The 25,430-nt window shown below is 41.2% G+C and overlaps 1 protein-coding gene across 1 annotated transcript; it reads right to left on the reverse strand.

Annotated features, from left to right (window-relative positions):
- Nucleotides 1-3,617: 3,617 nt before the first annotated feature.
- Nucleotides 3,618-24,760, reverse strand: LOC133557550 (ATP-dependent RNA helicase DHX8-like). Its single transcript, XM_061908102.1, has 22 exons — nucleotides 24,564-24,760; nucleotides 24,333-24,418; nucleotides 23,688-23,760; nucleotides 20,103-20,194; nucleotides 19,565-20,019; nucleotides 17,351-17,495; nucleotides 17,073-17,279; nucleotides 16,909-16,996; nucleotides 13,622-13,719; nucleotides 13,406-13,553; nucleotides 11,061-11,242; nucleotides 10,792-10,986; nucleotides 10,543-10,728; nucleotides 9,935-10,145; nucleotides 9,683-9,864; nucleotides 7,931-8,071; nucleotides 7,678-7,833; nucleotides 6,046-6,183; nucleotides 5,839-5,967; nucleotides 5,567-5,763; nucleotides 5,310-5,489; nucleotides 3,618-4,151 (listed from the first exon to the last, which is right to left on the reverse strand). The coding sequence occupies exons 1-22, from the start codon at nucleotides 24,670-24,672 to the stop codon at nucleotides 3,932-3,934; spliced, it is 3,618 nt and encodes a 1,205-aa protein (XP_061764086.1). The 5' UTR covers nucleotides 24,673-24,760; the 3' UTR covers nucleotides 3,618-3,931.
- Between the last annotated feature and the right edge of the window lie 670 nt (nucleotides 24,761-25,430).

Raw genomic sequence — 25,430 nt, forward strand, 5'->3', positions numbered from 1 at the left:
TAAAATGTATTTCCGTGAGAGCCATAAAATATTTTTTAACACCGAATACAATTAAATGCATGCATTTTTAATTGATAAAAACATTTTTAGAGTACAATAAGTCTCCTATTATTTTTAATAACATTTTTATTCTGAAGCTAACCAATAATAAATAAAATACTTCTTATTAACAATGTGACTTCTTGAACAGGTGCGGTAGGAAATGTATGGATGGATTAAAATGCATGAGAATGTTTTATATTTTGAAGGTTATTTTTAACACTGTGATTACCAGCAAAATTATTCCTTACTTATTGTGTTAAGCAATGTCAGCTAAGATTTATCAGAGAGCCAGATGCAGTTTTCAAAAGAGCCACATCTGGCCCTAGAGCCATAGGTTCCCTACTCCTGAACTAGGCAGTAGTGACTATGTTATGAAAATGTATTGCACTGTTATTGTTTTGCATCCCCTGTCATCCTAGAACCCCCGCCCCCCTTTCCCAGAGAGGAGTTGTACAGTCTAATAGCGTGTAGGATAAAGGAGTTTTTGAATTTATTAGTCCTGCGCTTGGGATGAAGCAGTCTAGCACTGAACAGGCTCCTCTGGCTACTGATAACTGTATGCAGAGGGTGACTGGCATCATCCAGGATACCACAAATGAGCAATATTTTGCTCTGTAATACCATTTAATAAATCAGAAACTGATGACATAGTGCTGTATTTTACTTCTTTAACTTTTTTTTTCAACCAAAAATGTTTTGTTTTGATTAGGGGGTACTTGAATTAAAAAAATGTTCACAGGGGGTACATCACTTAAAAAAGGTTGAGAACCACTGCAATAAACAATATATAATTTAACCACCCCCAGCACATTTTCTTTAAAAAGAAAGAAAAAGATAACCATAAAAAAGTGGAATAAAAGAGCCATGTAAGCAGTTTTGCCTACAGTCAAGCATGGTGGTGGTAGTATTATGCTCTGGGCCTGTTTTGCTGCCAATGGAACTGGTGCCTTACAGACAGTAAACGGGACAATGAAAAAGGAGGATTACCTCCAAATTCTTCAGGACAACCTAAAATGATCAGCACGGATGTTGGGTCTTGGGCGTAGTTGGATGTTCCAACAGGACAATGGCCCCAAACACACGCCAAAAGTGATAAAGGAATGGCTAAATCAGGTTAAAATTAAGGTTCTAGAATGGCCTTCCCGAAGTCCTGACTTAAATGTGTCGTCAATACTGAAGAAACAAGGCCATGTCAGAAAATCAACCAATTTAGCTGAACTGCACCGATTTTGTCAAGAGGAGTGGTCAAAAATTTGACTAGAAGCTTGTGGATGGCTACTAAAAGCACCTTATTGCAGTTTAACTTGCCAAGGGACATATAACCAAATATTGACATTGCTGTATGTATAATTTTGACCCAGCAGATTTGGTCACATTTTCAGTAGACCCATAATAAATTCATAAAAGAACCAAACTTCATGAATGTTGTTTGTGACCAAGTATGTGCTCCAATCACTCTATCACAAACATTTTTTCACGAGTGTATGTAAACTTTTGTTTATATATATATATATATATATATATATATATATATATATATATATATGTATACATACACATACATACACACACACACACACACACATTAACCCCGTTCCATACGAGTTGGGAAATTGTGTTAGATGTAAATATAAACGGAATACAATGATTTGCAAATCATTTTCAACCCATATTCAGTTGAATATGCTACAAAGACAACATATTTGATGTTCAAACTGATAAACATTTTCCATTCATCCATTTTCTACCACTTATTCCCATAACATTTTTTTTTTTCTTTCAAATAATCATTAACTTTAGAATTTGATGCCAGCAACACGTGACAAAGAAGTTGGGAAAGGTGGCAATAAATACTGATAAGGTTGAGGAATGCTCATCAAACACTTATTTGGAACATCCTACATGTATGCAGGCTAATTGGGAACAGGTGGGTGCCATGATTGGGTAAAAAAACAGCTTCCCAAAAAATGCTCAGTCTTTCACATGAAAGGATGGGGCGAGGTACACCCCTTTGTCCACAACTGCGTGAGCAAATAGTCAAACAGTTTAAGAACAACGTTTCTCAAAGTGCACTTGCAAGAAATGTAGGGTATTCAACATCTACGGTCCATAATATCATCAAAAGGTTCAGAGAATTTGGAGAAATCACTCCACGTAAGCGGCATGGCCGGAAACCAACATTGAATGACCGTGACCTTAGATCTCTCAGACGGCACTGCATCAAAAACCAACATCAATCTCTAAAGGATATAACCACATGGGCTCAGGAACACGGTGGCAGAGGGGTTAGTGCGTCCACCTCACAATACGAAGGTCCGGGTACTCTGGCTTCCTCCCACTTCCAAAGACATGCACCTGGGGATAGGTTGATTGGCAACACTAAATAGGCCCTAGTGTGTGAATGTGAGTGCGAATGTTGTCTATCTGTGTTGGCCCTGTGATGAGGTGGCGACCCGTCCAGGGTGAACCCCGCCGTCCACCTGATTGTAGCTGAAATAAGCACCAGGGGAATAAGCGGTAGAAAATGGAACATTTCAGAAAACCACTGTCACTAAATACAGTTGGTCGCTACATCTGTAAGTGCAAGTTAAAGCTCTACTTTACAAAGCGAAAGCCATTTATCAACAGCATCCAGAAACGCCGCCGGCTTCTCTGGGCCCGAGATCATCTAAGATTGACTGATGCAAAGTGGAAAAGTGTTCTGTGGTCTGACGAGTCCACATTTCAAATTGTTTTTGGAAATATTCGACGTCGTGTCATCCAGACCAAAGGGGAACGAACCATCCAGACTGTTAGACGCAAAGTTCAAAAGCCAGCATCTGTGATGGTATGGGGGTGCATTAGTGCCCAAGGCATGGGTAACTTACACATCTCTGAAGGCACCATTAATGCTGAAAGGTACATACAGGTTTTGGAACAACATATGCTACCATCTAAGGGCCGTCTTTTTCATGGACGCCCCTGCTTATTTCAGCAAGACAATGCCAAGCCACATTCAGCACGTGTTACAACAGAGACAACAAAGAGTGCGGGTACTTTCCTGGCCCGCCTGCAGTCCAGACCTGTCTCCTATCGAAAATGTGTGGCGCATTATGAAGCGTAAAATACGACAGCGGAGACCCCGGACTGTTGAACGACTGAAGTGCTACATAAAACCAAAAAAGGGAAAGAATTCCACTTTCAAAGCTTCAACAATTAGTTTCCTCAGTTCCCAAACATTTATTGAGTGTTGTTAAAAGAAAAAGGTGATGTAACAGTGGTGACTGCAACTGGGATAGGCTCCAGCCACCCCCACGACCCCGACAGGGACAAGCGGCAGAAAGTGAATGGATGGTTCCGATAACGAAAAAGACCAAAATGGCCCCCGCATACTTTAATTTTTCAGTGTGTGGCCATCAGTGGAAAAAGTGTAGACATTGATGTATTATGCCATCTAAATGGTGTGTGATTTTGAGATTATTTTGTCAAAAAGCTGCATGATAACGTTTTACAGAGTATTAATAACTGTGTTAGAGTACATTACCAGCACTTACCTTATCCATTTTCACAACATGGCAAAAAAACACAACTCACTATTCTTTGTGTCAAAGTTAGCAACAGGTTAAGACCATTTTGCATTTAATAAAATACATTTTTACAAACGGACTAGTAAGGATGTGTGTATTTATAACAAAGTTGTATTCACAGACAGGGAGATTAAAAAAAACAAAACCTCAAGGATTCCAGATCTTATGAACTGCGGGACGTTTTTACAATAAAAATAAATAGTGCTGTTTGACACACAACACAGACGACAAACTTCATAATTGACCAGTGAATCAAAACTGTCAACAAAAAAAAAAGAAGTGTAAATGTGAAGTTACCATAGTAACCAGAAGGACCAAAGTTTTTAACGGCGTCTGAAGGCTCGCGAGATCCTCCAGGCGTTGGGTTCCTCATAGCGATTGTACAGAGGCTCCAAGCGTTGTTGTTTCTTCTGCTTGCTGAGGCGGGTCGGGTCGGACACCTTGAAGAAGGCGGGAGCAAACTCCACCAGCCAGCGCGGGTCGATGGTGGTCACCTCGCGCATGTACTCCTTGGTGGTCAGCACCAGCTCGTGGTACACCACCCTGGGGGAAGGGTGGGAAGGAAAGTTACGTCTGGAGAAGTTCTGCTCCCAAATAACCGTAAAGGGGAACATTATCACCAGACCTATATAAGCGTCAATATATACCTTGATGTTGCAGAAAAAAGACCATATGTTTTTTTAACCAATTTCCGAACTCTAAAAGGGTGAATTTGGCGATTTAAACGCCTTTCAATTGTTCGCTGTCGGAGCGATGACCTTTCACCCGTGACGTTACAATGGGAAGCAATCCACCATTTTCTCAGACACATTACAAACACAAGTCAAATCAGCGCTGTTATTTTCCGCTTTTTCGACTGTTTTCCGTACCTTGGAAACATCATGCCTTGTCGGTATGTTGTTGGAGGATGTAACAACACTAACAGGGATGGATTCAAGTTGTCTTACGCAGAGTGTGCATCGATTAGCACGGCATGCTAATCGATGCTAACATGGCAGAAATGGCAAGAATGTGTGGATATCCTGCGACACTCAAAGCAGATGCATTTCCAATTATAAAGTCAACGAAATTATTGATTTATGTGCTAATCAGACATATTTGGTCACGGCATGACTGCCAGCTAATCGATGCTAACATGCTATTTAGGCTAGCTGTATGTACATTTGTAGCTATTTTTGCATCCAGCCTTTCCCTCCACCCTTATTTAATGCCAAACAAACACTTACCAATCGACGGATTTACGTTGCTCCAGTGGTCAAAAGATGCAATCGTTGTTTAGAAGGCGATCGCCGAATAGCTTCAATAGTTATTTGCTCATTAGCTTCAGTTTCTTCTTCAATTTCGTTTTCGCTATCTGCCTCCACACTCCAACCATCCGTTTCAATACAGGCGTAATCTGTGGAATCGCTTAAACCACTGAAATCCGAGTATGAATCCGAGCTAATGTCGCTATATCTTGCTGTTCTATCCGCCATGTTTGTTTGTATTGGTGTCACTATGTGACGTCACAGGAAAATGGACGGGTGGATTTATAGATAGAGAAAACCAGGCCCTTTAAAGCCTTTTTTCTTGATATTCCATGATGGGTAAAATTTTGAAAAAAACTTCAAATAATAAAATAAGCCACTGGGAACTGATTTTTATTGGTTTTAACCATTCTGAAATTGTGATAATGTTCCCCTGTAAGGACGTTGTTCTCACCATTCGGGCTGACGGTTGAACAAAGCGCTGGAGGGGTGGATGTAGACCACCTGCTGGTCGATGAGGGTTCTGTAGCCCTCCTGAGGGTCCTTCTTGGCCGCGTTGCGGAAGAAACCGCTGCAGATTGCTTTCTGCACCCGCACGGTGGCCTTGCCACACGAGACCACATCCAACTTGTGTCTGGGAAGAAGAAAAGTGGGAAATGTGATGAAGTCACCTAAGACCATGTACGCCATCACCATCATCAGGTCTCTCACCTGTCCATGATGCCCAACATCTGCTTGCGGATGTCCTGCCCTCTCCTCAGCGAGCGAGCCTGGATGAAGTTCTCGTAGCACCAGGGGTTGGCGAACTTGTTGTTTTTCCACGAGTTGTAGACGGCCAGCAGGGTGAGATGGTCGCCTTCGGGCTGGTGGAACTTGGCCTTCTTCTGGTCAGCCAAGGCCTGCTTGTCCTGCAACGCAAAGACAAAAGTTGACGAGAAGCTGACGAGAAAGTAAAAATGTTCCCTCGAGGGAAGGCAGCTTACCTTTGGCCTGTAGAAGACGTTCTGCACGGACAACATGGACACGATGGTGAGCATCTCTTCACTGCAGCCCAGATGTACGGACATGATCAACATCTTACACAACATGGGCTCCAGAGGGAACTCTGCCATCTAGTGGACAACGACATCACGAAAGGCTTCAGCGGCGGTCCGCGTGAGAAAGGACGTTCTTTAGAGGCCTCCACTCACCCTCCTGCCCAGTCGTGTGAGCAGACCCTCGTCATCCAGAGCTCCCAGAGTGTAGAGCTGCTCCATGGCTGTGATCAGAGTCTCCATAGGGGGGGCGTCCATGAAGTCGAAGGACAGGAGGTCGTTGATGCCCATGGCCTGGTGGAGCACACACAAATATCTCAGTACGTGGCGTAATCGTGTTTGTGTTATTCCTATTAAAAACAAAGTCTTGACAAAAATGGATCAAACATTAAAACATTTTTAACTTTGTCAACGGCTAAATCTGAAGACGATCTAAATATATTTAGGCGTTGAAATAAATGAAGTAAGAAAATCCTAATATGTGACTTTTTTTAACACTTAGATGACAGACCCTCTGGGTCCCCGGAACCTTCAATGTTCACCAAAATTAAAGGCCTACTGAAACCCACTACTACCGAACACGCAGTCTGATAGTTTATACATCAATGAGGAAATATTAACATTGCAACACATGCCAATACAGCCGGTTTAGTTTACTAAATTACAATTTTAAATTCCCCGCGGAGTTTCCTGTTGAAAACGTTGCGGTGTGATAACGCGTGTTTGTGATGTTATTGGTTGGAGGGGACATTTTAGCCCAGCACCACTTAAGGCTAAAAGTCGTCTCTTTTCATCGCATAATTACACAGTAATTTGGACATCTGTGTTGCTGAATCTCTTACAATTTGTTCAATTAATAATGGAAACTACAAATAAGAATGTTGTTGGTGGAAAGCGCTAGATTGCAGCTGCCTTTAGCACCGAAACACAGCCAGTGTTTCTTTGTTTGTTGTGAAGCTTTAACAGAGCGGTCAAGCGAACATGTTTCTCTCCGTCAACCAGCAAGTTTTTGGATGGGAAAATTGTGATATTAAGTCGGCTCTTACCGGAGACTTGAGTGGATAATGGTACCTCCTCCTGTAGCTGTCAAAAAGGCAGCCGTGATCTTGGCTCCTCCATTGGCTTCTCTGAGAGACATTGGCGTTCACCGCAGCCCTCCGACTTTCAGGTATGACTTTATAATCTCACTAAAACACTATTAACACAATAAGCAGATAAGTGATTTTCCAGAATTATCCTAGTAAATGTGTTTAATAACATCAGAATCGCTCACACTGCTGTCGCCTTTTTTTATTTATTTTTTTAGTGCTTCACTCTAACTTTCTTCATCCATGAATCTTTCATCCTCGCTCAAATTAATGGGGAACTCGTTGCTTTCTCGGTCCGAATTGCACTTGCTGCTGGTGGCTATGATTATAAACAATGTGAGGAGTTCTACAACCGGTGACGTCACGCGCACATCGTCTGCTACTTCCGGTACAGGCAAGGCTTTTTTATTAGCGACCAAAAGTTGCGAACTTCATCGTCGATGTTCTCTACTAAATCCTTTCAGCAAAAATATTTGGCAATATCGCAAAATGATAAAGTATGACACATAGAATGAACCTGCTATCCCCGTTTAAATAAGAAAATCTCATTTCAGTAGGCCTTTAGGGCAAGCCCTAAGAGTTACAGTGTAAGTTATATTGGTTCAGAAAATCTGCGGTGAATGGTAACTTGTCCAGGGTGTACCCTGCCTTCCGCTCAAATGCAACTGGGATAGGCTCCAGCCACCCCGTGTGTGTGTACCTTCAGGGAGAGCACCGTGCTGGCCAGGTTGGTCCTTTGGATCTCAGGTACGTTGGTGGTCAACATCTCATCCCTGTAGGCCCTCTCCGTATAGAGGCGGTAACACTTCCCTGGACCTGTTCTGCCGGCTCGGCCCGCCCTCTGCTTGGCTTGAGCCTGCGAGAGTTCGTCACATGCTTAGCCACATTGTGCGGACATTGGACAACGTTGCAAGGCCGTACGCAATTGGGGGGGTGTTGAAAAAAAGATTTACCTGTGAGATGGGCGTCACCACCAGCTGGTCGATGCCCGTCTTTGAGTTGTAGACTTTTTGCTTGACAAAGCCCGGGTCCACCACGTAGTAGATGCCGTCGATGGTTAGGGACGTCTCAGCGATGTTGGTAGCTATGACGACCTGAGACACGAAAACACAAAGGAGAGCTGTTGCGCAATCCGATCGGCAGCAAAACAAGCATTATTCCATGTTATTGTTTTAGACAGATCTATGGAGCTTAATTTGTGTTTTTAATACGAAAGCTTGTTTTTGTACACTGAATTAATTTAACAGAATTTTTAGCTTTGGAATATTGTGAACTGAATTTTATCAAACTATGCTGACAATTTCATTTAAAAAATTGTTAGCAAAATGCATGTGTTTAAAAATTATTTTTTAAAATTCAATGCATGTCTAATTTAGCAAAAAACTAAACAGACCATCTCAAAAACGGAATGAACTTTACTTTTTTTACTGAATTGTATGACAGACATAAAATAAAGAATGTGGAATTTACAATATTAACTTTGTACAATAGTCCTGGGTTCAATCCCGGGCTCGGGATCTTTCTGTGTGGAGTTTGCATGTCCTCCCCGTGAATGCGTGGGTTCCCTCCGGGTACTCCGGCTTCCTCACACTGCCAAAGACATGCACCTGGGGATAGGTTGATTGGCAACACTAAATTGGCCCTAGTGTGTGAATGTGAGTGTGAATGTTGTCTGTCTCTGTGTTGGCCCTCCGGTGAGGTGGCGACTTGTCCAGGGTGTACCCCGCCTTCCACCCGATTGTTGCTGAGATAGGCACCAGCGCCCCCCGCGACCCCAAAGGGAATAAGCGGTAGAAAAAGGATGGATGGATGGAACTTTGTACAATAAAACACTGAATATTGAGAATATATAAAGATTGTTCCTCTATTTCCCAGACCACCTCTTTGATCGGCATCTTTTATAATCGAGCAAAAACAACAAAAATGCAACAAACACAGCGAAGCATAACTGCCAAAAAACAAGCACATATTGGATATAATATCACTGTTCTGCAGAACTTTTGTTGTAGAAATCTGCTGTCAGGCTTTTTGATCTGTAAACAAGCCCCGCCCACTCTGCCCTACTCTGCATGAAGTAGAGCTTTCTGTCTCACTCAAAAGTGCAGTCTAACCATTGGAATCTTTTCTATAGCTTGAAACTATCCAACGGGCCACGTTGAAATAAGAATTGTTGTGTTATGCCCAGTTAGCCCAGTAAACTGCCTTTTTTATGTTGTTTTGCAAGACTCGTGTCATGTGACTCCAAACTTGACGCCTCATTGGCTGGTTCTGAGACAGGCTCAATTGCTTCAGCCTTAATTTACCGAAAGTTAGTCTCTCTTTTCCTGTAATGAGGTGGCGATTTGTCCAGGGTGTACCCGACCTACCGCCCGAATGCAGCTGAGATAGGCTCCAGCTACCACCCGCGGCCCCAAAAGGGACAAGCGGTTGAACATGGATGGAGGGAGTCTTTCTTTTGAAACAGCAAATTTTTCGACAATTTTTTTACCCTGAATTTTCATACACTGAATTAAAAAAAAAAACAATTAATTCCCAAATTTTTTTTTTCAATAAATCTGTCAGCATAATATGATGTGAAAAAAAAAATAAGTTACAAAAATTCAGTGCAACCAAAGAAAAGCATTTATAATAAGGACACAAATTAACCTACATAGATCTGTACCTAATAAAGTGACCCATGTTCTTTTTATGGTGCTAAAAGGTACCTTTCTGCTGCCAGGGGGTGCAGGGTCAAAGATCCTGGTCTGCATCTCGCTGGGCAGTGCCGAGTAAACGGGCAGAATGATGAGTTCAGGAACGTCGGGTCCGAGCGACTTCATGCGCTCGTAGAGAATCTCGCAGGCGGTGTCGATCTCTTCCTGTCCAGTCAAAAAGACCAGGATGTCACCTGGGGAGAAGAGGACAGTGATGTCATGAGCTGATGTTGGAGGACACGATCGCTCATCGCCAAAACAAACCTGGGGGTTCTGTCAGGTGGATCTGCATGACGGTGATGAGGCTGGCGTCCAGGTAGTCTGTCTCAGGTTCTTTGGTGTACAGGACCTCCACTGGATACGTTCTTCCTGGGATGGTGAAGATGGGCGCCTCGTAGAAGTACTGGGAGAACTTGACAGCGTCCAGAGTAGCCGAGGTGACAATCAGCTTCATGTCCGTGCGCTTCTGGACAGTCTGGGTAAAAAACAAAAAGCATATGTTTTGTTAAAGTTAAAGATAAAGTACCAATGATTGTCACACACACACTAGGTGTGGCGAAATTTGTCCTCTGCATATGACCCATTCCCTTGTTTACCCCCTGGGAGGTGAGGGGAGCAATGGGCAGCAGCGGTGCCTCGCCCGGGAATAATTTTTGGTGATTCAACCCCCAATTCCAACCCTTGATGCGGAGTGCCAAGCAGGGAAGTAATCGGTCCCATTTTTATAGTCTTTGTTATGACTCGGCCGGGGTTTGAACTCACAACCTACCGATCTTACGGCGGACACTCTAACCACTATGCCACTGAGTAGGTCAGTTCGTCAAAGCAAGGTGAGGGACCGGGGCTAGTGGGAATCGTGCGACAACGCTGACCTTTTTGAGCAGACCGAAGAGGACGTCGGTGTGGATGGTCCTCTCGTGAGCTTCGTCCAGCATGATGATGGCGTACTGGCCCAGCTCTGAGTCGATCAGACACTCTCGGAGCAACATGCCGTCCGTCATGTACTTGATCACCGTCTCTGGGCTGGTGCAGTCCTCGAACCTGATGGTGTAGCCCACCTTCACAGACAGACAAAAAGTGTTTAATGTCTCACACTACAGCAAGCGGCTGTGGCTGCGTACCTCCTGTCCAAGGCAGCATCCGTACTCCTCCGACACTCTCTTGGCCACAGACATGGCGGCCACACGGCGAGGCTGCGTGCAGCCAATTTTTCCCCGTGTGGTGTATCCCGCCTCCGCCAAGTACTGCGTGATCTGCGTGGTCTTGCCAGACCCGGTTTCTCCGATGACGATTAGGATCTGGTTGTCGTGCACGGCCTGTGAGGAGACAAAAAATAATTCAGTGGATGTTCACACAGTGTCTAAGCCGGTGTATAATGATGAAGAGGAACCTGAATGAGCTGCTCCTTCAGCTTGTAGATGGGCAAACTCTCCCTCTGCTCAAGGATGGAGAGCTGGGTTTTCTTTCCATACGAGGCTTTGTTGCCTCCAAAGGCGTGCTTCTTCCACTCGGGAATGTCATTGGGCATCATGCCGATGCCTCTCATGTTTGCCGCAATTTGCCTGCCGTCAGCTGCAAAGCGACACAAGGGTGTTGGCACAAGCATCTCGCTAGGGCTGGACAATTAATCAAATTTCGATTTCGGCTTTCCACGATCAAAAAAATATTATGGAAAAAAACTATTAGCGGGCAGGTTAACGTGCATGTAAATTTCTGCGATGAAACAGATGACCGAGTAGACATGGTCTTTCTTTCAATCATACGCTCAAAGTGTGAGATCTCCCATTGGTTGATACTTTTTATTTGACAATGCTAGTAAGTAGGAATGGGAATTGATAGGATTTTTTCCGATTCCATGTTTGATTCTGCGGTAACGATTAAATTCTTTCTCGGTTCTGTTATCGATTCTTATTTGGGAAAAATAAAATAAAATGTAAATTAGCATCAATTTGGTCTAGTTTAGAGCCTAACAGTGACGTCTTAAAGGGGAACTGCACTTTTTTTTGTTTGTCCTATTGTTCACAATCATTATGAGGGACAAGAACACATGTTGGTGTTTTTTGTGGGGGGGGATAAAGATGATAAAAAACTTTTGGAAGGCGCGGCTAATAGGAGTCACAATTGTAGCTTTCAAAGCCCTCTAAAACAATTTCAAAACCTTCCAATGTTTTTTATACACAGTGCAAGTATATATATAATGTAGTTACAGACCTCTTCATAACAATATGTATTATGTTTTATGTACCCACTGCAAGAATATATATATATAATGTAGTAACAGACACTTTCATAACAATACGTAATATGTAAAATATTTACCGTATTTTTGCCATTTTAATCATTGCCGGAACTAATTCTTCCGCGCATTTGTTTTCGTTTCCATAGCAGCACATGTCTAACTTCTGGCAACAAATATCTGTCTTGCTTCCAGAAACAAACACGAGTGTGTTGTAATCATGGCAGACTTGGTAACAAACAAAGAAGACGACTATTTTTGGACAAATGAGGATTCACAACCTTATCTTTTTGAATCTGAATTTATGGAGGATGAACTTCTGCTTCTAGAAACCAGTATGAAGGAAGAGTAACACGCTGGAGCAAAGGGAAGCTGAGAAAATGAGGTGAAAGTGAATCAAAGGTGTGAATGTGGAATTTAAAGCCATGCAATTTTTCGATATAAATAGAGTGCTTACCCATAATTAAACAGAAAAAACATCCCTTGCCAGCTGGACCATACAGACAACTGTCTATCGAGTGAGTCATGCTTTATATTGATCATGATAAACGCAACACGTCATACGTGTTATTACAACTACAGTACACACGCTGTCTGGCTAGCTGTGTACAAACAAAACATGAAATAATACTTTACAGATACTGTAATATGACTGTTTGTGTTTTTTACTCAGTACAGATTGGTGTCTTATTGCATTGTGTTGTGTATTACAAACTCAAACGTGTTCTGTGCTGACGTAGAAGCTAGCCTGACTCTTGCTATATATAGTTAGCTTCTAAGGCTAATACCGTAGCACGGCAATGTGTTAGCACGCAAAAAATAAAAAAAAATAAAAAAATGTATTAAAAAAAAAAAAAAGAGTTCCTCAGTGTTCGCTCTTACAACAACAATGTCGCTACAGCTTGGTTAGTATATAAGTTACGGAACGTATATCAAGTATTGTTGACATTTTTACTGTGTTTTTTTTTTTTTTATAAAACTTTGTTAAAACATTTCAGTACAAGTATTCTTAGAAAATTTTGAGCACATTTAAAAATACCACGATAATGATAACCATGATAACTTTTTGTCACAGTAACCGTGACAAGAAATTTTCATACCGTGACATCCCTGATCAAGATCATCAAAATTATTACAGATTATTAAATTGAATTTTACTCGATATTCTCATTTTATGAGTTCCCCTGTATAGTACAATGACAGAGAAAACGTGGTTGGCAAAATTTTGCAAGCTTTTGACCAAAAACTTAAGTCACTGCTCTGTGACATTTGTCGTCCAGGCTGAGTGGTATTCTTCCCTGCCGCAGGGAAATTGTTATTTTTTAAATTACATTTAAAGTTGAGTTTTGGTAGTGCAATAAATACCCCCGTTCCTAAATCAATAAAAAAATGGTGTTATTGATCAAAATAATTGCGATCATTATTCTTGCCATAATCGTCCAGCCCCACATCACATCTCTGCACACACACCTCCCTGGCCCATCCAAGCACACACTTACCGTCTGGCAGTGGGTCCACCCAGTGCTTGTTCAGTCCCATAGGGATGGAGTCCATCTCGGCCTCCCGTGCCGCCTGCTTCAGCTCCCGCCTCTCTTTGGCCAGAGCGCTCTGCATCATGGCCGCCTGGGACAACGAGCCGTCTGGATTCTGATAGCAAAGGGGAAAACAGCGTTAGCTTCGACCAACAGATGAAAAGTTTGAAGTCATCTTCCTACCTTGACGATCTTGACGGGGCTCATGTCCATGCTCTGCTTGGTGTGTCCTCTCAGGAAAGGCGGCTCCTCTTCAACCAACTCAATTTCTAAGTCTTCGTCTGTAAACAAAAATGGCGACAAGATGCAAACAGTCACTCATGTTCATTCATCATTAAAACAGGTTCTCTGCAGGTATCAGCAAATCTAAGTTAATGTTTTTTAATGCAACTTAAAGCAAATATAATGTCCATGTTATACTGCAGATTGTTAATATACTCAGTGAAAACCATACAATTGTCTGTATAGACCAAGAGTCTCCAGACTTTTTTCCCCACGGAGGGCCGCAGACTGAAAGTTGAAAGCAATTTTGATATTTCTCATTTTCAAGACCAATACAATATATATTGGAACCCTTCGGGCTTCCCTCAATCGTGGTTAACGTTATGGATTCTGGGGACCCAAAAGTGTCTCAGTCATTGAAAGTGTTACAAATAAATCATGTATTAATACTTATGTGTTTACTTTCAACGCCTGACTACGGATAGATTAACTTCATGTCTGTTGAAGTAAAGATTCAATCCTTTTTTGCCCTTTTTTTGTTCTTCCATCTAAAAAAGAACAAATGCCATATTCCTCACAAAAAATGTTCAAAGTGGAATATTTCATATGAATAGATACTGTAAACAATGTTGTTAATACATTACAACATTACTTTTGATCCATTATTATTTTTTGAGCAAAGACAGTTTAAAAAATAAAAAAATCACTTTAAGGTCTCAGGATCTGAACGGCCCCCTCTCACAAGTGTAAAAAATAAGTCATGTATCAATATATATCATTTTTACTTTCAACGCTCAAATCTCTAGCTCAACTTCAGATCTATCCATCAATTATAAGCTTTGATTATTTTTTGAGTAATGACAGTTGCAAAGTAAAAAACTGCTTACATGGCAGCTTTGCATTACTAGTGCCAAAATTTTCTCTTTACACTAAACATGTTTGCTCTTTTATTCCCCTTTTTATGTTTTTTTGTAATATTTATTAAATGTGCCTGGCTCGTTAAAAAATTAGTTGCAAACTTTGGACACTATAATAGCGTAATATCGGCAACTTGTTTACGTATGCAGTACCAATGGGGTATATAGCTATTGCATGATAGCCTTGTGGGTACCATCTGATGGGTACTACATTGAATGCTATGTTATGTGGATTTTGATCAAAACTGTTGCACATACTTCTGCACTGCTAAAATATTGTAACTGATTTGTAACTCGCACTTTCATTATGTATTGTACTTGTATTCTAGCTTTTTATTACGTAATTTCAATTGTTACATATTTTTAATTGTGTGTAGTTGTAATTGTGGATGCTAAATGTGCGATAAAACGACTACAAATGGAAATTAGCATGGTGCTAAATTTGGTGCAGCCATCTTTTTCATACAACTATACAGTGTCCTTCAAAAAAATACAACAACTGGTACAGACACAATTGTAGGCAATTAACAATGATAATGTTGAATAGATGAGAGGTTTACATGAACTGAGGCCAAATTAAGCACTAATGTGATCATAATACATCAGAGAAAAGCAAGTAACCCTTTCAAACACAATAACCATTTTTCATAACTGTAGTATTTACTACTACTGTAAATGGAAGGTCGATAACTTAATTATCCTAAATAGGTAAACAAACGTAAACATAGAAAGGATTCAAAATTTCTGTAGCAAAAATTGCACTTTAATAAATATTAAAAACATCCCCTCACCGGATCCAAAATATTTTTGGTTTGTTTAATAGTTAAAACAAATTTACATTATTGCAATCAATTGATAAAAAATTGTCCTTTACAATTATAAAAGCTTTTTACAAAAATCTACTACTTGGCTTGCATGTCAGCAGACTGGGGTAGATCCTGCTGAAATCCTATGTATTGAATGAATAGAAAATCATTTTAAATCGGGAAAAAAATCGTTTTTGAATTGAGAATAGTGTTGAATTGAAAAAAAAAAAGCGATTTTGAATCAAATCGTGACCCCAAAAATCGCTATTGAATCGAATCGTGGGACACCCAAATATTCGCAGCCCTAGTTAAGGTTTAAAACAAAACAAAATGCGCGCGCAGCAGCATTCGTGAGGGAGGGAGTGACAGAGAGCGAATTCGTCTGCTTTTTATCCATAGATTTATCAGATTTAACTTTTGGTGTCAAAAGTGTGCCCCAGGGGCAATTAGCAGCCCACAGCTAATGTTTTAAAGACCAACCGCACATTCTAAAAATTCCATTAAAATAAACAAAAACATAACAAAAGTGAAATAAAAAAGCTTAAAGGTTAAAATGTAATTTAGAAAAAGTTGCAATGTTGACTAATAAAACAAAGCTGTTTTTTTTTCTTTCAAACTGTCATTGCTCAAAACAAACATATGTAGAGTATACGTAGTATATGTAGAATATATTTATATGTTATATATATAACATATTATATATATTATATTATTTATTATTATTCTTGTCTATTGTAAGCGAACTGTGGTGCTGAATTTCCCCGAGGGATCAATAAAGTACTTTCTATTCTATTCTATAATATTGAATCAAAATCAATGTTAATATGAATCATTGACCTATCCAAGGTTCTCATTACTTCATATCAAATATTCGACTGAAAAAAATATTTTTGGTGGAAGATTTTGCAAATTTGGTAATTAACCAAAAAATGTATATTTTGTTGTTTTCTTACAGTATCGAAAATGAACCGAACCGTGACCTCTAAACCGAGGTACGTACCGAACCGAAATGTTTGTGTACCATTACACACTACAGGTTATGAATAAAAACACTTCAAGTAACATCAAATCTATAATAGTATGACAAAATATGTTTGCACAACAAACAATTGGGACTGGTTTGAGGATGGTTTGACAAAGTGGGGGGGCTAGTTATGAATAATACAATGTTAATAACATAAAAATTAAATAGAGAAAATGTATTACAGCACAAACAAATTGGACAAGTTTAGGGGTTGAATAAATACCAAGTTAATCAACATAAAAACTATAATAGTTGGACAAAAAAATGTTTGCAGAACAAACAAAAGGGACAAGTTTGGGCAGGTAAAAATATAAATATAGTCAAAATATTCATTTTACAATAACTTAAAGCTTAACGGCATAAATCAAAATGTTTTCAGCACAAACGAATAGCAGTGTGTTTTTAAGACTGACAATGGTAAGTGAGGCCAACTTCACAGTTTAATGACACCTGGAAACCCTGGTAAAGGCTTCCGATTGAACAACTGACACTCTCAATTACCTTCCTCATCGTCGACTTTGGGAAGAATTCCAGTCTCGTCGTCAAAGTCGGGGAACTCTTCTTTGGACAAAACATTGGCGGCGATCATCTGGGGGCAGCAGCAACGTGGGTGATGTAAAGTTTGGGTGAGCGGCGACAATGTGCACAACTCGACCACGACCAACCTGCTTGATCTCCCACTTTTCCGGATCGGAGATCTTGGTAAGTCTTTTCCTCTCCAGCGTGTCGTCTTGTTCCAGCTCGCGGGTATGACCCAGGTTGAGGTTGCTCGGCCCGTCCGGGTTCCTCATGGTCACCTCCTCGCTGCCGTCTGGACCCACGTTCTTCCTCCGGTTAGGGTTCAGGTCCTCGCCCGTCTCCTGGTCCACATCCTGGAAGAGAACATAGGGCGTTAGAATGTGACTTGGGAGACGAGCTGCTGTGACGCCGACGTGGTGATTACCTTCATGCTGAGGCTGGTCTTGGAGCCTGTGAAGGACAGCACTTTGATCTTGACTCTTTGGCCTTTGCTGACCACATCTGCCACGTTGGCCACTCGGCCTTCTCGTCGCAGCTCAGAGATGTGGACCAGCCCTTCCCATCGCTTCCTGCAGAGGAAAGAGACCTGTTAGCGTCCATGCAGAGCTATCAGACCTGGGAGTTGAACTTGTATGAAGTTGGCTCCCCTTCTTGCAAATATGCAAATAATACTGACTTGAATTTGTGCTGCAACATGTTTTGTCTAACTAGTTTTGTATTTATGTTATGGGGTTGGTTATGAATAAAATGTTATGTATAAAAAACTATGACCGTTAACATTAAAACAAATATTTTTGCCGCGCAAACGTTTGGGACAAGCTTTAGGAGATTTTTACAAGGTTGGGGGCTGGTTGGGAATCATAACACGCAAATAAAAATTATAAAACAATAACAAAAGAATATAATAGACAAAACATTTTTGCAGTACAAACAGCTCAAACGTTAGATAGATTTCAGCAAGGTGGGGGGGATTGTTATGTATCATATCAACAAAAACTACAAAATGTTAAAAAACATTTAACAAACACTATAATTTTACCATCTTTGGGCACTACACAATTCAAATCAGAATAAATTTGATTCAAAACGATTCTCAATTTAAAATTAATACTTTTTTGACCCCAACACTGTTTCCATATGAGTTTGGAAAATGTGTTAGATGTAAATATAAACAGAATACAATGATTTGCAAATCATTTTCAACCCATATTCAGTTGAATATGCTACAAATGCTGAAAGGTACATACAGGTTTTGGAACAACATATGCTGCCATCTAAGCGCCGTCTTTTTCATGGACGCCCTTGCTTCTATAAGCAAGACAATGCCAAGCCACATTCAGTACGTGTTACAACAGTGTGGCTTCGTAAAAAAAGAGGGCAGGTACTTTCCCGGCCCGCCTGCAGTCCAGACCTGTCTCCCATTGAAAATGTGGCGCATTATGAAGGGTAAAATACGACTGCGGAGACCCCGGACTGTTGTACGACTGAAACTCTACATAAAACAAGAATGGGAAATAATTCCACGTTCAAAGCTTCAGCAACTAGTTTCTTCAGTTCCCAAACGTTTATTGAGTGTTGTTAAAAGAAAAGGTGATGTAACACAGTGGTGAACATGCCCTTTCCCAACTACTTTGGCACATGTCGCAGCCATGAAATTCTAAGTTAATTATTATTTGCAAAAAAAAATAAAAAAATTTATGAGTTTGGACATCAAATATTTTGTCTTTGTAGTGCATTCAATTGAATATGGGTTGAAAAGGATTTGCAGATCATTGTATTCCGTTTATATTTACATCCAACACAATTTCCCAACTCATATGGAAACAGGGTTTGTACATTGGATGCCAGTTCTATGATTAACTATATTCCTCCATAAATCACACAACTCTAATAAAGTTTTGTATTAGTTAAAACTGTTTTTTTCTAAATAAAATTCGACCCAAACATTTACTAAAGTGGCTGCACAAGTCAAATTTTGGGGAAATTTTTTTTAATTTTTTTAATCGACTAAGAATTGTTACACATTATAATCGCGATTAATTTGAAATTGATTTTTTTACACCTCTAATGGTTGGACAAAAATGTTTTGCGGAACAAATGTAGCACAAAGGTTTGGCAAATTCAGACAAATGTAGGGGGAGCTGGCGATGAATAACACAAAAATAACAAAAACTGTAAAATACATACATATATTATGGGGAGGGGGGGCTTGTTATGATTAATAAAAGGTTAACATAAACTATAATAATAAGACAACATCATTTTGCAGCACAAACAAACGGGGAGATTTTGAAAAGGCAGTGGTGCTGCTTATGAATCATAAAATATTTATACCATAGACCAAAAAATTTTGCGGCACAAAGATTTAGGGAGATTTTGACATGGTTGGGGGCTGTTATGGGTGATAACGCACTAACGAGGTAAAAAATAGAATTGACAAAACATTTTGCAGCAAACAAAAGCGACGAGTTTGACAAGGTGAGGGGCTGGGTGACACCACTTTTCAGAAAATGTATTTCAAATAACTTAAACAACATTATTACCGCACAAAGAAACGGCAGTGTTATTTGAATATTTGTAATGATAAGGGAGCGGGGCCAACTTCACACAGGTAGGAGTTGGTGCTCGCAGTGCAGACCTGAGCCCCTCCAGCTGGACAAAGCATCCAAACTGCATGATGCTGGTCACTTTTCCGTTGTAGATGTCGCCAACAGAGGGCTCCTCTGGAGGGGGACGGTCCACGTGCTTGTCCTTCCAGTCTCGCTCCTGATCTTTCCTGGGGCTTGGCGAGCGCTCGCTCCAGCGGGAGGACCGGTCTCTCCTCCTAGAGCGGTCACGGTCTCTATCTCTGTGGCGATCGCGGTCTCTGGAGCGTGACCTGGAACGTGAGCGGTGCCTCCTGCGGTCCCGGTCCCTGTCCCTGTCCCGGTGCCTGTGTCGATCCCTGCTTCTGCTGCGACTCCGGCTGCGCCGTCGGCCCTTCTCCAAGCGGCTCTTTTCGCTTTTGGGGACCGTGGTGCTCACACTGGGCATGAACATCTCCAGCTCCTTCATGGCGTCGGCCGCCACCTTCACGTCCTCTTCGTCGAGGACCTGCCGAAAATGACACAAACAAAACGGTGAGCGGCGCTTTATGAGTTATGTAGCGGTCTCGCGCGCAAAGCAGAGCATCGTACCTTCGGTGGCGGCTCGTTGGCTCGGCACAGCGCGGGGAACAACTCCTTCAGTTTGTCCTTCTCTGACTTTGGCTTCAGAACGTCACAAGTTTCTATGACGACATTGACATGTACAGATTGGTACAGATTATGTACACACGAACAGGTGCAAAAACCTTACACCCCTACTTATTCAGTTCTGATGTAACGATTCGTTTGAACAAAGATTCAATCAATAATCTGATGTTGCCTATTCGATTCAGTGAGTTGAAATTGGACTGACTGTGTAAATAATTATTGGATACTGCAGGTGAAGTTTACTATATTTCTGTTATTTCTTGTCAGGGAATTACGTATTACTCAATTGTGGATACAAACAAGCAAATAAAGAACAATCAACTGCAAATAAATTGACACCTAATTTGAACAAAGTACAGCTAACAATTTAGCTTCAAGTCAAAGGAGAGTGGAAAAAGAAGTTGCTTCTATATTGAAGCTATTATCTTAAAAGTCTGATTTATAACACCTAAACACTTCCAAAATGTGTGTGAAATTGATGCTATTTTATTACATTGATAAATGCTTCAATAAAGTACAACCGAACTCAGCTTTGCTCCTGCTGCCTTTTTAAAACAGCGTCCATGCATGCTATTGTATGTTTTAAGATAGCGTATGTTTAACGATGCCTGCTCCCAAAAACATGCTGCAAAAATACAGAAATAGCACCCATAACTGACACGGCGCATTTTAATACGGTGCGCCCTATGGTTGCGAAAATACGGTATAGTGGCTTCGATAACGAGAACCGGTTCTCAAAAAGGGATTGTAAACCATGGAATCAGTTCTTTTCTTATCGAACAATCGCGAGAACCGGTTTCGAACATCATCACTACTCACTGGTGACGGTGACAGAGAAGAGGACTATGGAAAAACTAGTGAGCATCATGGATGATGCCAGTCATTCTCTGCATACCGCTATCAGTAGCTAGAGGAGCTTGTTCAGTGCTAGGCTGTTTCATCCCAAGTGCAGGACTAATAGACTAAAAAACTCCTTTGTCCAACACGCCATCAGACTGCACAACTCCTCTCTGACGGGAAGGGGGTACTAGGATGACAGGGGATGCAAAACAATAGCAGTGCAATACTTTTTCATAACATGGTCACTACTGCCTAGTTTCTCTTGTTATATTCTTACTTTTACTGGTATTGTTTAATTATTTTATATTTTATTTTTATTGTAATATTTTTCTATTTTATTTCCATTTATATCCCCATGATTTACTTTTTAAATTCAATCTCAAATCTGTACACTGCAGCTGGAATTTCTCACTGGCACTGAGGGTGGACACTCCACTTTCCTCTCCTGCCTGCTTCTTTGTCTTGTCTTAACTTTTTCTTTGCCTAAATTAGCACTGCTCTCCAAATCTAAACATTACATACTTAACAGGCCTCAACAAAATGACAAGAGCTTGGGTTTGGGGGAACCTGCTTGTCGTGACGGAGCGGTTGTTGCTGGACATACCACGGACTCTTGGGAAAAGAAGGAGTGCCGCGTGCCTGGCGACCCTTTTCAGTCGAGGACGGGAAGATATATACCCATTCGGAATTATGACAACAGGACATCTGCTGATTGGAGGAAGCGCTGCTCTGGTTTGTCGACAAATTGGAAGTTGCTGGCAGTCTTCAAAGTACCCTAAAGCTGCCACAAATGATTGGAGGATGCGGGAAGAACTGTGGACACTTTTGAGGACCAGTCATAGGCAATTTAGAGTGAAACGCAAATTTTATTTTCACTCATATACAAAAAATTCTAACTTGGATTGTTCCCCTGGCTTCGAGACTCTCCCAAAGGACAGTGCGGCAAAGACACAACAAACTCCCTTCTTGTCTCTCATGGACACACACCTGTTGTTGTTGTTGACTTTGGACTTATCGGCTGCAAGACATCAAGGCCACGGAAAAGAGACACGCGGCAGGCTTACACACATACATGCATCCACAAAAATATACACCACACCCCCCACCCCCAATCAAACGCCCTTGACGCAAATCCCATAGGAGTGATGGAATGATAGGCAGCGCCTGAGATCTGCGGCCTGCCACCATGACCCCACACTCCCTTACATCTGTTGCTAGATATCTCGAGATGTACGTTGTAATATGTATTTGTGCTTTGCTAAGAAGGTATTTTCCCACTCCAGACTGGGATCGTATTTTGTTACTCATCCTTCCCCAGCCTTTACCTTTTTCCCCATCTTTTACGGGGCGCTTGTGGCGACCCATCAGCGTTCCTGTTCTATAACTGTTTGTTTGTCTGATATTAAACGGGTTTGTGCAGAAAACCAAGTTTCCTCGTACTTGTGCAATGACAATAAAGATCTTTCCTATCCTATCCTTTAAAGGCCTACTGATACCCACTACTACCGACCACGCAGTCTGATAGTTTATATATCAATGATGAAATATTAACATTGAAACACATGCCAATACGGCTGGTTTAGTTTACTAAATTGCAATTTTAAATTTCCCGCAAAGTTTCCTGTTGAAAACGTCGCGGAATGATGACGCTTATGTTGAGGCGTGCTTGTGACGTTATTGGTTGGAGTGGACATTTTATCACAGCACCACTCACGGCTAAAAGTCGTCCGATTTAATCGCATAATTACACAGTATTTTGGACATCTGTGTTGCTGAATCTTTTGCAATTGGTTCAATTAATAATGGAGACTATAAAGAAGAGTGCTGTTGGTGGAAAGCGGTGGATTGCAGCTGCCTTTAGCAACCAAAACACAGCCGGTGTTTCTTTGTTTGTTGTGAAGCTTTAATATGGAACAGAGCGGTCAAGCGAACATGTTTCCGGACCACATGTCAACTGGCAGGTTTCGGTGAGAAAATTGTGCTAATAAATCGCCTCTTACCGGAGAAATCAGCGGAGCTTGCGTCCTCCTGCAGCAGCTGTCAAAAAGGCAGCTGCGACTTTCTTGGCTCCTCCATGGCTTTCCTCAGAGACACTGGCGGTCAACACACCCCTCCGACTTTCAGGTATGACTTTATAATCTCACTAAAACACTAGTAACACAATAAGCAGATAAGGGATTTTACAGAATTATCCTAGTAAATGTGTCTAATAACATCTGAATCGCTCACACTACCCTCGCATTTTTTTATTCGTTTTTCTAGTGCTTCACTCTAACTTTCCTCATCCGCGAATCGTTCATCCTCGCTCAAATTAACGGGAAATCGCCGCTTTCTCGGTCCAAATCGCTCTTGCTGCTGGTGGCTATGATTATAAACAATGTGAGGATGTGAGGAGCCCGACAACCCGTGACGTGCACATCATCTGCTACTTCCGGTACAGGCAAGGCTTTTTTATTAGCGACCAAAAGTTGCGAACTTTATCGTCAATGTTCTCTAATAAATCCTTTCAGCAAAATTATGGCAATATCGCGAAATGATCACGTATGACACATAGAATGGACCTGCTATCACCGTTTAAATAAGAAAATCTCATTTCAGTAGGCCTTTAATTTTCCCGAGGGAACTCTCCTGAAGGAATCAATAAAGTACTATCTAGCTAATTAGGAGAGGGAATAAAAATTAAATTACCTTTACTTGAAGACACTTTAGATGGGGGTCTCATGGTCTGAATGAGCCTGAGCAGGTTGCTAATGAGAGAATCCTGTGGAGACAACATAAAAGTGGTCAAATTAGCTGTAAATATAAACAAAGTGAACAGCCAAAGACATGCACCTGGGGATAGGGTGATTGGCAACACTAAATTGGCCCTGGTGTGTGAATGTGAGTGTGAATTTTGTCCGTCTATCTGTGTTGGCCCTGCGAGGAGGTGGCGACTTGTCCAGGGTGTACTCCACCTTCTGCCCTATTGTAGCTGAGATAGGCACCAGCGTACCCTGGTACCCCAAAGGGAATAAGCGGTAATTGTTATTTTTAGTAATTTTTAAACAAAATCTCACGTACCCCTTGGCATACCTTCAAGTACCCCATTTGAGAACCACTGCATTAGTGTATGCGATATTATAATTTGTTCCGTAAGTAAGCTGTTACGCGCATGGCAGGCCCTACCAACTACCACATAACCGCGTTGTTACAACAGAAAAAACAAGTATCTCAAGGGTATCTCTAGAAGTGAGTTACTAGGTTCTGCTTTTGGACGTGATAAAAGGGACAAGCGGTAGAAAATGGATGGATGAATGGCTTGCTAGTGTGACGTCATCGGTGGTGTAAACTTACTGTGAATTCTGCTCCATTATCGAGTAGAAGCGCTTTAAATCCGTCAAAAGTCTGGTTTTTCTCCGCCAGGCTTATGACAAACTCCGCTGCAGTGCAACAAAACACACATTTAGTATGTACACCGGGTTAGTTTGCGCCTTTCACACTTTAATCCGGCTAAAGGATAAACAACACAAGCTAACATTAGCTTTGGCGAGCTAGCCCCGCTTTTCGAGCTGACAAAACACGAACCTAAGTCTTTGTCGCTGATTCCAAGATGGTTGTCGAGCTCTGTGCACACTTTGGACACCAGCGATAAGAACTCCAGCTGGGAGAGCTCGTCCGCGTCGGCGTCTGCCATCTTTTAACAGCGACAGTTGTTATTCTTGCCCAGACGTAGATACTAGCGAGAACGCTAGCATACATGTAGCCTCGGTGCTGCTCTACTTCCGCTTCCGGTTCAGGCGGCAATGTTGTTGTTTTTTTATACATTTCTTTTCAATTTGTAAACCTTTATTTATAAATTCCAACATTTAGAAACGATTGAGAAATAATAATAATCAAAATAAGTACAAAAACAGCACAAAACAGCGCCAGCTGGTTGTAAACTCAATAAAGTAATTAAAATATAATGCAAAAAAATAAAATTATATATATATAACAAAGTGCAAAGCCATAGGCTCACACAGGTCCAGTAAATAATATACATTTGGAACACAGAATCATAGTTTTCACAGCTTTTTGGTCGTTAGAGGTCGAGGTATACATGTGGCTTCGGTGCTGCTCTACTTCCGCTTCAGGCGGCAATGTTGTTGTTTTTTATAATTGTATAATTTAATTGATAATTTTTTATAATAAATTATAATTTTATTATTTATAAATTCCAACATTTAGAAACAATTGAGAAATAATAATAATCAAAATAAGTACAAACAGTACAAAACAGCGCTAGGGGGTTGTAAACTCAATAGAGTGGCCGAGTGGGAGAGTGGCCGTGCGCAACCCGAGGGTCCCTGGTTCAAATCCCACCTAGTACCAACCTCGTCACATCCGTTGTGTCCTGAGCAAGACACTTCACCCTTGCTCCTGATGGGTGCTGGTTGGCGCCTTGCATGGCAG

Source organism: Nerophis ophidion, linkage group LG08, assembly GCF_033978795.1.
Source record: "Nerophis ophidion isolate RoL-2023_Sa linkage group LG08, RoL_Noph_v1.0, whole genome shotgun sequence".
Taxonomy (NCBI): Eukaryota; Metazoa; Chordata; class Actinopteri; order Syngnathiformes; family Syngnathidae; genus Nerophis; species Nerophis ophidion.